The following is a 12580-nucleotide window of genomic DNA, read 5'->3' as shown; positions in this document are numbered from 1 at the left end:
GTAATGTACACATGCCATGTGAGGACAGGGAAGTACCATTAGGTTTGGGTGACTCAGGGAGGAAGGTTTTATGGAAGAGGTATCATTTTGAGCATCTTTATTCTGATAAGGTTGTATTTGAACTGCTTTTTAAAAAAATATTAGGGCAACCCACTCAGGACCCCTTCTGTCTCTCTCTTGGACAGAAGCTTTTTTTCTCTCAATAAATAGGTTTTGCTCTTTAAAAAAAACACATTAATAAAAACAGAAGAGTGATTAGAATTTTAGTGTTCTAAAGGAAACAGTTTAGCAAGAACACTAATACTGTTAACATAAAACTTATGTGTCTTTTAGGAGGCACTCAGATTGGGGTGGTAGTCATATACTAAGGTGTTTGTTGCTAGATTTGGACATACATGTGGAGGTAGGTGTCACCCCAGTGTGGGTGTCATGGGTACTTATGTACTTCTCATTCCATGAATTTAATGTACAATATTGTTTTATTCCTTATTTTCATAGACTTTAGTGATGCACCTGCCAGGAGGAAGGGTCTCTTGATGTACTACTCAGCCAATAAGGGGTTTTTGAGGAGGTATTAAATGACTTGTTTAACCCGAGGAGTTAAACTCAGGTCCTTGGCTCCTACTTACATATCACAAGACTTACTTTAAAGAGACCTAAGAACAGTTTAATTTTTCTGACTACTGCTAAAGTCAGAGAAATCATTTTTCACATGTTAATCTGTTGAAAATGCTGGCTTTATCTCCTAGATAAGACATGATTAGGTAACACCACTCCTAGTGCTTAATACAGTTATCTTATGTTAGTTAGATCACCTAGTCAAGTATCCCTCTTCTCTAGTTGTTAATCACAGTTCTTTCCATAATGGCTGTATGCCCAAAATAACTGGAATCTGTGGGAACTCTGTGGAAGGAGAACACTATGTTCTAACACCCTCATGAGCTCTTTTATTTCTGTGCCTTTGTTAGAGTTCTGCAAATGTTTAATCTTTTCAGGCAAGCGTTTTTGATTTAGCTATATTTTATGAAGTAAATACATAAATAATATTACTTACTTTCCCCAAAAGAATTCTTTCAGGGACTGAAAATTTTTGATGTTCTCTTGTTTGTCTGATGTTGTTCTGCTTTGCTTTGTTTTGTTTTGTTTTGTTTTGTGACAGGGTCTTGCCATGTAGTTTAGGCTGGCCTTGAGCTCGTGGCAGTCCTCCTGTCTCTGTGTGTCTAGTGCTGGGATTATAGCTGTGTGCCAACACAGTTCTCATGTCTGGCCTTGAAGGAGGAGACTTCCCCATGCTTCTGCCCTGGTCATGTCCTAGTGATGTAGATTTAGGCTTCTTTACCAGTCACCCTTCCCACTTTGATATTGCCTTCCTCATCATTCTTCACCCAGTGGTTTTTATTTTTTAACTTTAAAGATGATAAAACAATAAAACCAATCAAAACAATCAGTGTAATAGATACAGGACTTCAAAACATTACAAAATCAACAATAATTACCATAATGCCTTTTGATGTTTTCAAAATAACTACAGCTAACTTCGGACCTAGTAAAAATCAAGCAGAACAGCGTAGAACAGAAACAGTAAAAACAGAACAATGAATGCAATAAAGGACTTCAAAACAAGCCAGTAGTAAAATTGCTATCATAATATATCATGCTATCTTTGAAACAGCTGCTCCTGCCATTGAATTTGGCATAATCAAACAAAAGAGAATAAAACCCAACCCAACAAAACAATGGAAATGATATAGGACTTAAAAACAAGACCATAAGGAATCAACAGTGGCTGCAATCCTCAGAAGGAGATTCCCCCCCTAGATGTCACACTGTGTACCATTATCCTCTGAACCTTTGATCAGACCACTGGCCGTAGACCTGCGATGTTAGTAAAACACCAAAGCACCATATGCTCCAATTGCATTTCACCTTGATAGGTATCATCACAGCCTGTGTTTCTCCGGATTAGCTGGTTGCTTAAGGTGGTGGCAGAGAGGATTGGTACTTCTTGTTTACCAGCCCGCATGCTGGAAGGGGTTGGGGTCTGGCTTCTCCAGTCCAGTGGTGACCTGCGCATGGTACTGGTTCCCAGACTGGGCTTTCTTGCTAGTGTGTTCTTGTTCTCTCTACCCCAGGTCCACAAATGGCACTGACTCACAGGGAAAGGCTTGGGTCTGGCTGTTCTGGTCAGGCCCTTCACCCAGTGTTTATGGAACATGTACTGTCTTAGTCTATTTAGACTGCTACAGAAACTAAGTAGCTTATAAACAACAGAAATTTCTTCCTCACAATTCTGGAAGCTGGGAAATCCAGGGCCAAAACACTCAAGAGATTTGGTGTCTGGTAAGGGTTCACTTCCTGGATGATACCATAGGTGGTTGTCTGTCCTCACGTGGCCTAAGGGGCCTACGCCTATTAATGAGGGGCAGACTGACAAAGGCAGACTAGTTCCTTATGTTGGAGTATATATACTATGTTTTTACTGTTTAACATATGTTTAAGACTTATATAACTAGTTGATTGCCAATATCAACACTTTAGGATTTTTATTTTGATTTAGAACATTATTATTATATTTAGGTGGGTGGCAAAGTCTAGGATAGAGCCAGTCTTACATGCTTTACAGAAAAATCCCAAGGTTTATTCTGTAAATATGAACATAGAAATCTTATACTAAGTAGCGTCAGTTTTGTGTGTTTCCAAAAGTCAGATTTAGGAATATAGATTTGGGTAAGTAGGCATCAGAATTTTTAACTGAGTCTAATGGGACTGGTTATGTGTTTCTCCATTTCTTTCAGTTTTTTTCAGAAGGCTAATGTGTTACCTGTCTTACCATCACTCAACTCAGGAGGTCTTTGCATCATATAAATTGGAGTTTTGTTGGTGCCATTTCTTAATGGTTTTATTCTGAAAACTTTTCTTCTCCAAGGCAATTTGGCAGTAGGTGTTCACCTTCTAATTACATGAGGTACCCTCTATCTGTTGATACCTATTTCTATTGTTAATGGTGTCCAATTCCTTTTCTTTAGTTCACCTGTTTATTGATTGGTTGTGGTGTTGGGAGTTGAACTCAGGGCCTTGCACATGGTAGGCAAGCATTCTACACCAAGCTGCATCTCTTCATTCATGATCTCTCTTTAATTACAGACATTGTGCTTGTTAGCTCTAAAGCAGTTGGGAATATTGAAGAGAAGTCAGCTGAAATTGATAGCTTGGATTGATGGAGCGGGTGGTTTTGCTGGTTGCAAGACTAAGGTATTCCTGTAGTTGAGCTGAGTGTATGTGGAGTACCTAGATCTATCTGTGCCCTGGAAGGTGCATTCTAATTTTGTCTTACCTCTTTCCCAGTTTGATCAGGGGCCTCATTCAGGCAAAACTGTACTTGATGTTTATTTTAATAAGAGGGGTTATGAACAGAAGAGGTAAAATGTTATATGTTTTAAATTTTATTTATTTATTTGCAATGCTGGGACTCTAACCCAAGGTCTTCACATATGCTAGATAAATGCTCTGCCAATAAAGCATATTGCTAGCCCTTTTATTTCAGTACTACTCTTGAAGCAAGTCTAGGGACAGTTACTGCTATAATGTGTTGCTAAGGGAAGATAGCAAATTTCCTCCCCTGTCCTCAAAAGTGGGTTTGATTTTCTTCTACTCTGGGGCCTTGCACTTACTTTCTTAAGTTAGTTCCCAGTACTGAGATGCTCTTGGAGCTAAGACTGGTGTGCAAAATGACTTTTTTCTCCCCTCCCCTCCCCTCCCCTCTCCTCTCCTCTCCTTTTCCTCTCCTCTCCTCTCTTCTCCTCTTTTCTCCTCTCCTCTCCTCTCCTCTCCTCTCCTCTCCTCTCCTCTTCCTTTCCTTTTCCTTTCCTTTCCTTTCCTTTCCTTTCCTTTCCTTTCCTTTCCTTTCCTTTCCTTTTCTGGCACAGTGTCTCACTATGTAGTTCTGGTTGGCCGTGAACTTATTGTGCACCCCACACTGGCCTTGAGTTCTAGGTGACCTTCCTGCCTCATCTTCTCGAATGCTGGGATTTTGGGAGTGTGCCACCACATCCAGTGATGGTCCTTCTCTTGAGGAAATTTACAACCTGTTTTATTATAACTGTGTTTTGCTTCTGAGATTTAGAGAAGCTGGTTTTAAAAAACTATCATCAACCTTTGTATGTTATGTTTTTCTTAAATCACAATTAAGAAAAACAGCCTTAGCTATTTGAGAAAAAACAAGTTACCATAGTTTTTACTGTTTAAGCACATCTATCTAACTCTTAAATGTTTATGGTTATTGTAGGAACAATACGTGGCCTACGCAAAAGTAAGAAAAAGATGCCAAACCTAAGTTACATATTAGTAGCAACTTCTTTTTGAGTCACAATTGAAAGGTTTCTACAGACTGAGTAAAAAAAAAAGTCATTTTAGGTTCTTACAATGTTGTTTTGAATTTCTTTTTTAAATGTTTTTATTGTTGAGACTGAGTCTCCCTATGTAGTCCAGACTGACCTTGAACTCACTTTGTAGTCCAGGCTGACCTCAAACTCACAATTCTGCTTCAGCCTCCTGAGTGCTGGAATTACAGATGTGTGCCATCACGCCTAGCTCTTCTTAAATTCTAAGGAAGAAATGTTTAGATCTGTGAAATGAGGAAAAGTTGGTGGGAATACAGGGAAGGGAAAAGGGCCGGTTCAGATGATCCATACAATCAGTTATCAGCCTTCGTATTCCAAAATTGAGTACAGTTTGCCAACAAGCTTGTAGAATTGATAATAACTAATGAGTATCCTATTTCTTCTGCCTGTTGGTACAAAACAGTGAGAAGGTTTAAGCGGAAGCACCTTACAGCCATTGAGTGTCAGCAGTTGGCTCAGAGTCATTTGACTGTGACCCAGGCCTTCGGTCAGAGATGGACAAACAGGGATCTGAACCATGGTCTCTATCCTAGACCCCGAACAAAAAGAGGGAACAAGGGTACGTCTTCAAAAAAGCATTTTATATTTCAAAATCTACAGTGTGCATGCTATTTTAATACCTTCCAGTTTCAAAGCACTTACAGATAATTTCTCCTGTGACTTTGTAATGCTGGTATAGTCATTTGAGTTTTTTTTCATTATTTGTAAACTTTCCACAAAATTTTCATTACATAATAATATTTGGTAAAAAGCCTCAGGGAACTTGTTAGATTATGTAATTATAAAGTGATAAAAGACATGGACCTATCTCATCATTATTGTAATCTATAAGCTGTGAGTGCTTGACTCTGTTGAGTGTTTGTTCAGTCTGTCATTAGGTCCTCCGTGATTGTTTTTCTTTTGAAATTTTTTCTTTATGCAGTGCTGCAATGGCAAGTTTTATAGTGTCCTTCGTCACCAGCACTTACTGGACCACTATAGGAATCCTTCTCTATGACTGCAGATTTTATATTTTCCAGTTATATAATGGAAATATAATGTCATTGCGGTAATATTCTTGGTTGTGATAATTTTCTATCCTGTTACAGCTATTCTTAAGAGTATATAGTAAAATGTTTCCCTATTACTATAATGTTAAGCTTATTCTTACTGCCACTTCATATTTAATATTTTTAATTTTAAAACTTTAAATAATGTTTAATTGATATATTTATGAAGTATAATGTGACAGTTCGATACATGTTTACAGTATATAATGACCCAATGTTTCTAGGTCCTCAAACATTTTGTTGTTAATACATGAAAGTCCCACTCCTGGCAGTTTGGTTTCTTATTACTCCTCCTGTACCAGATGGATTACTATATTTATTAATACTTGTTAATTTAATCTAAATTGACTTTAGTTCCTTTTTATATATCTAACTTTAGAATACAATCTAAATATTGCCTAGTTTTCTTTAAATATTATATATTTCTGTCTTTTAGGAACTACTATAACCAATTATACAAGACAGTTTTGAACTTCATTGTATATGTGTGATATGTAGTTTGTTTTGTAAATATGTTGATTTCTCATCTCTGGTGAGTTCTTTGGGCTGTTATGAGAGTGGCACTGAGCATACAGTGTCTTAATTCTTGATGAGAATTAGACAATTAGGAAATACTAGGATTTAATCAGACCTTACTGACTTTAAAATCTGGGTTTCTATCACAGTGCCCCAGAAGCATTGTTCCCAGAAGCAGTTGTTATATCCCTAATGTATAAGAAATAGTAATTCCAAGTTCTTAAATTAAAGGTTAAACCTAGTTTTAATCCATTCTCTTATTTTCCACAGCAAGAATTGTGGCTGTAGCTATTTAGAAAGGAAATATGTAGATACAGCTATATATATATATTTTAATTACATCAATAAGGTGTTTTCTTTATTAGCATTTAAATATAATTTTTAGGAGTTTGAAAACGCTTTAGTGATGGGTGAAATTGCCATTTTGGCTCCCTTGCATTCCTGAAAGGTTTGAGGTCACGGTGCCTCACTTCATATTAGTATCAGAGTTATAGGTTCTTAGGAAATATGGAACAAATAAATATGTAGAAAAGGCTGGGTACCACTGTAATAATATGAAAAGAATTCTCTTTATCTTAAAATAATTTTTCTTCATAGCTTTCTAGGAGAAAATAAAAATAAAAAGGTTTAGCTCTGTCAAATGAGCTAAATAAACCCTTTTAACCTGAAGCTTTTTTTTTTTCTTTTTACCTTAGCCAAGTGTAGATGGAGAAGCAAGCAAGCAAGGAAAGATGCATTGTGTGAGTGGATGTGTGAACGTGCAGAGTCATTTCCTGTTTGTCCTTTGGATGCCTAGTATGCAGCATTTGACCTTGTATGCATTGCATGGTGTAATGTAGGTCATCACACCATCAAAAGACAATGTCTCTATCTTTGCAAATGTATCTGTTTTTTGAATTAGCTGTTTATCTCTCTACTTGCCCCATAAACACATGCCTGTTTCCTCTGTTAACATAGATGACTGGATATTAGGTTATCATATTTAGATCAGCTGCAGTCATTGATTATTTTTTGTCTGTTCTCTTTGGGTTCTGTCTGTAGGTCGAGTATGTCAAAGGTACAACTCTGAGTTTATTCTAGCTGGCCAACAACAGTGCACCAATGACATGGCCAAAAGCAGTTCTGTTGGCCAGGACAGTTGTCAGGACTCCGAGGATGACATGATCTTTCCTGCAGAAAACAACTGTGCTCTGCCTCAAGGAGATGGAGAGGCAAGATTGGACTCGTTGAGGTCTGCTTTGCCTTCCAGGAAGCGGTCTCGGTCCTTTGAGGAAGAAGGTAATAAGGCTACAGGGACCAGCCAGTGTGATGGAGTTATGAAGAAAACCTCATGGCATCCTATGTCTTCATCATGCACAGAGCCTAGAGAAGTTAGGCCAGAAGCTGAGCACTGTTTGTCACAGCACTCTGCAGAGTCTGGAGAAACAGAGCAAGACATTGATGACATTGGTCCAGACCCCATTCCTGACTCATACTATGGGCTTCTTGGGACCTTGCCCTGCCAAGAAGTACTGAGCCACATATGTAGCCTGCCTAGTGAAGTCCTAAGGCACATCTTTGCCTTCCTCCCTGTGGAAGATCTCTATGGAAATCTGAGCTTGGTGTGTCACCTCTGGAGGGAGATAATCAATGACCCACTGGTGAGTCAACTGCTTAGTTGAATGATGCTTCCTCTAAAATCTTGGTATACTTTTGATTAGAGTGCCCCTTCAAAAATGGTAGTTTCCATTGGTTTCAGAATAGTCCAGACTCATTAAGGTCCTGTAAGGCCTTCCATGCTTGTCCCAGCGTATTATCTCAGCTTCTTTGCTGACCTCCTCCAAACACCTCTCTATATCCTACCTGAAATACATGATTTTCTGTGTTCTGGTCATAGACTGTTGTGGTTCACCATGGTAAGTAAGAGGCTTTGATCCCTCCATTCCACTTAGAGGTTCCCTCATATTTTTTGACATCTTACTTCTTCCTTTAACACTTAACTCATATGTCTTTCCATTTTATCCTGTTGAATCTAGTCACTGTTTCCTATTTGTGCTGTTATAGAAGTTTATACCTCTGGTAGCATAATTTATTACATACTATTCAGTATTATGATTTTAGACAACTTTCCTTAAAATCATCAGCTCATTAGCAGAAGTAATGCAGTTAATCATGTTACTGTGTGGCTCCTTGTTCTTTCCTGTGTTGTTTCATTAGATATTTTCCCATCCCAGGGACAAGTGTTTTTTTATTTATTTGTCCCCCCGACCCAGGTCAAGGTTTTAGTTAAACCTGAGGCCTGGAAGAATGTTTTATTTAGATTGTGTATCCCTTACACTAGTTATAAGGAGTAAGTCAGACATTAATCTCCCTTTTGATGCAAACCCTATTTATGTCAGTATTTTGGCTTAGTAAATTGAAAGCTGACTGATATGAACTGCATAGTCTGTTCTAGGTAGGATAAATGAGAATATTTTTTCCATTCTGTTCTAGAAGATTCTTGGGATAATATTTTAATCTAATTTATACTTACCTCTTGAAATGCAAACTAATATATTTTTATCATTACAAAGAATGATCTCATGTATTTAGTAATCTGTCATAGCCCTCAGATTTTTTTTTATAGTGTCTGTATGTGGCTTTTATATCAGGGTATCATGGTAATGGTTGCCTCCTAGAAGTGTTTTTTCCTCTTCAGTTTTTTGAAAAAGGTATGCAAAGTATTGGGTTTTTTAAATTTTTATTTTGAGGTACTAGGGATTGAACCCAGGGCCTTTGCACTGAGCTATTTTGAGACAGGGTTTTACTATTTGCCCAGGCTGGGCTTGACTTTGGGATTACAAATGTGTGCCACCTTGTCCACCTGCTGTAATTAGCCCTTAAATGTTCAGAAGGATTCTCTGGTAAAGGCATCGGTTCTGGGCTTTTCTTTGTTGGGAGGTTGTTGATTACTGGGCTGTTCAGATTTTCTGTTCTTAATTAAGTCTTGGTAGTTTTTATGTTTGGAGAGTTTATTCATTTCTTCTGAGAAACTCAATTTGTTATTTGGTTGATACAGTAATCTCTCATAATTTTATTTTTTGGTATTAGTTGTAATGTTCCTTTTTTACTTGCTGAGAGTTTATTGACCCCTAAACAAGCTTTTTTTTCTGTTTTTCTGTATTTGTATTCTAATCTGTGCTATCCTTCTACTTTGGGTTTAGTTCTTTTTTTTTTTTTTCTAGTTCCTCAAATAGTAAGGCCAGTTGTTCATGTCACATCTTTTTTAGTGTAAATATTTATAGCTATGAGCACTGTTTTCATTGCATTCTGTAAGGTATGCTGTGTTTTCATTTTCATTTTTCTCTCTTCTCTTCTTTTTTCTCTCTACCTCTCCCTTTACACACGCATGTACATGCACACACACACACGTATACATATTCACATACAGTCTACAAAAAATGTATATACACTTCAGGAAAGGAAAATTATATAAATGTTTTAATACAAAATTTATCGAGACATCATGAAGTTAATACAAGTTACCTTTTGCCTCTGTAATTACAAGAGGTGCTCAGAGTGGTAACTATGAGCTTCCAGATGTTTATTAGTACAGTAAACTGTGCTTGAATAACCTTGGCCATTGAGATTGCTGCTCAGCATTGTCAGTTTCTGCTCTAGTTAGTTTTTTGTGACACATGGCATGCTCTAGAGTCCGTCACATACTTTACTTTTCCTAAAGTGTGTGTATATTTATAATTATAAGCTATTACTGCTTTTCAGATGGTAGAAGCTTGTCTGTCTATGTTGTAATCTGCTCTCCAATAGCCATTGCATGTGTATTATTTTGTTGTGGTTTTTTCACTGTATAGTTCATTCCTTGGAAAAAGCTGTATCATCGATACTTAATGAATGAAGAGCAAGCCGTCAACAAAGTGGATGGCATCCTCTTGAACTATGACATAGAAAAGAAGTCAGACTTGTGTGTACTGAACCTCATACGGTGGGTTTCTTCTAAGGGACATAGTTTTTGAAGTCCTTTTTTGTGCATCATGGTTATCTTACTTGTGGATTTTTGCTGAATGTTTTACAGATTCATAGCCACCACTAAATGCTCCCCAAGTGTAGACCCTGAGAGGATGCTGTGGAGTCTACGGGATCATCCCCTCCTTCCTGAGACAGAGGCGTGTGTGCGTCAACACCTACCTGACCTCTATGTGGCCGCTGGGGTATGTTAAGAGGCTGTGGGCAGATGGTGTCTTTGTTTCATGGATAGAAAGTGCAGTTAAAGTTAAGTTCAGTTAAAGACTACTTTTTCAAAATCTTCATTTAATTTCTGAAGGCTTTGGAGCATTAATCTTCTCATTGGTCCCCTTGGAAAAGTATAATTACAGGTTCTTGGATTTGGAAGGAATTTTAATAAACATTTTTCCTGTAATATTGAAGATTCTTCTCTGAAATATTCCTGAAAAGTGCCATCTAGCCCCTGAAAACTTTTAGATTTCTTTATAAGACAGCCCACTTCATTGTTGATAGCTTTTGTTGTTTGAAAGAGACTGAGAAATTCAAGGTCTTGCCACAGACACATAGTGAGGAGAGAAGCTGAAAGTAGTCCTCAGTTTCCTGACTTTCAGCTAGCTGCTTCTCCTCCAGATCAGGGTTTTTATATTTTCTCTTGGAAGCCACACGTGGCCCCTTGCGTGTATTCTGTTAGCCACCGAGGGAATCCCAAAATCTCTGTTTTTCTTTCTGTCCTGAGTGAAGTGATGGCTGGTGGTAGTTACGGAAAAGTGCATTTCTTTCATAGGATGGTTATAGCAAGAGGGTCATAGGACTTTTCTTTCTTGAAAGATACGCTTTAATAAGGACAAGTGTATTAATGGAAAGATGATAAAGTTATATCTCTACTCTTGTCTTTTTGTGTTACTGGACAGTTACTTATACATTACTAAATGGAGCATTACTGTCTTTATAAAACTTTTAAATAATATTCATTGAATTGATATTTAATAATAATTATTAAATAATAGAGATAAATTAGCATCATAATGCTAAGGAATTGACAATCTTGAGTCCCCCAACAAAGATTCAGTCTTCTTTTGTGTCTGCGTCCTTTGTCCCTTCCAGGTCACTGCTTGTTAGCTAGTTGTTTTGTTTTAACTGTACTTGACTGCCTGTAGAATTCAGAGCTCACACTGACCTAGAAAGGAGGGGTATGAGATGAGTTGGAACTCTTGAGGGTTTCTGTAGTGCAAGGTTCTATGTTAGATACTTTATAAATGTTCTTAATTAAAGAAAACCAAGATCTTTAATCCAGAAGTGCTGAGAAGCAGGAACCCAGAGCAAAATGAAAAGTTCTGTTTCTTACAGTCATTTGAGAAGCTGGACTTGGTTCAGATGACCTGTCAGAGGCTCCTGAGCCCCAGACTCACCTTTCCTTATTGGTTTTGTGGTGTGATTTTTCGTGATTATAGTCCTGCATCTTACCCCCTCCTCCCATCTTATGCACCTCACTTTGCAGGGCGTTAATGTCTGGGCTCTGGTGGCAGCCATGGTGCTCCTTTCCAGCAGTGTAAGTGACATCCAGCAGCTACTCTTCTGCCTCAGGAGACCCAGCTCCACAGTGACCATGCCAGATATCACCGAGACCTTATACTGCATAGCTGTGCTCCTCTATGCCATGAGAGAGAAGGGGATCAACATCAGCAATAGGTAATGTCCTGGGACGAAGGGAGGAGGTGCTGTAGCAAAATGAGAAGGTCTCAGACTTGGAACTGTCCTTGCCCTGCCACTCAGCAGCGTTTACCTCAGTACATCAGGCAGAATTAGGCAAGCATAAAACTCATTGTTTCTTTTCTTTTCAGTTTCTTTTTCTATAGAATGGAGAAGACTAAGAGAATTTTGTATATGAATGGAGATACACAGCACTGTGTGAACATAAAGTGCTGTAAGATTATAAGATCTCACTGTAGCTGGGTGTAATGACACGTGCCTGTAATCCTAACCCTTGGGAGACTAAACCCAGAGGATTTTGCGTTTGAGGCCAGGATGACCCTGTCTCCAAAAAAGGAAAAAAAAAAAAAAACTCACTAAGGCAGTTCTTACATTCATGGATAGCAAAGTCTTAGGTAATGTCCCCTCACTAAGACAAACGATCCTGTTTATGTCAGGTTATATTTTCCCAGGAAAACATTAGGATCTGTTTTCTCCATTTTTTACTTTGGAGATGGGCTATAAATAATGTGTAAAAGTCTCATCCACTTTATCATCTAAGGGTGTAAAGTGCTTTAGTGAGTGCTATTTCAGAGTGACCTTGATGGTTTCTTTCATCCGACTGACGACCTGGGCACAGGTCAGTTTTCTAAGGGATGTAAGCGTTCAGCAAATATCACACTCCTGCAGCATGACAAATAGCTATCAAGGCACTGACAACTCTCCTTATTCTAGTGGAGGAAGACAGAATACTTAAGTAAGTATATGAAATAGAACATCTTAGTATAAGTGTTGTAGAGAAAATAGAACAGTGTGATGTGCGAGGGAGGTGGAGAACATTGCCTTAGGTTGCGTGAGAAAATGCTTCTCTCAGAAAGTAGCTTCTGGATGTCAAAGAGGGGGCCACCATTTTGAGGTTTGAAGGAAGAGCATTTTGAGAGAGGA

At 38.1% G+C, this 12580-nt stretch overlaps 1 protein-coding gene across 3 annotated transcripts in view; it reads left to right on the top strand.

The window, feature by feature from the left end:
• The window catches only part of Fbh1 (F-box DNA helicase 1), a 57374-nt gene that overhangs the window by 13290 nt on the left and 31504 nt on the right, over positions 1–12580 (top strand). For 2 of the 3 annotated variants that reach the window (XM_063260171.1, XM_063260172.1), the window contains exons 2-6: positions 4804–4959; positions 7007–7605; positions 9796–9926; positions 10017–10152; positions 11445–11635. In XM_063260171.1, the coding sequence (XP_063116241.1) occupies positions 4804–4959; positions 7007–7605; positions 9796–9926; positions 10017–10152; positions 11445–11635 (1213 nt within the window). The remainder of the gene's footprint in view (positions 1–4803; positions 4960–7006; positions 7606–9795; positions 9927–10016; positions 10153–11444; positions 11636–12580) is intronic. The other variant, XM_063260173.1, reaches the window with a different exon arrangement.

This window comes from Cavia porcellus, unplaced genomic scaffold (assembly GCF_034190915.1).
Source record: "Cavia porcellus strain 051 isolate PalLab524CR breed Dunkin Hartley unplaced genomic scaffold, mCavPor4.1 scaffold_13, whole genome shotgun sequence".
Taxonomy (NCBI): domain Eukaryota; kingdom Metazoa; phylum Chordata; class Mammalia; order Rodentia; family Caviidae; genus Cavia; species Cavia porcellus.
The sequence above is the reverse complement of the archived record's forward strand: the minus strand, read 5'-3'. Positions and strand labels throughout refer to the sequence as shown.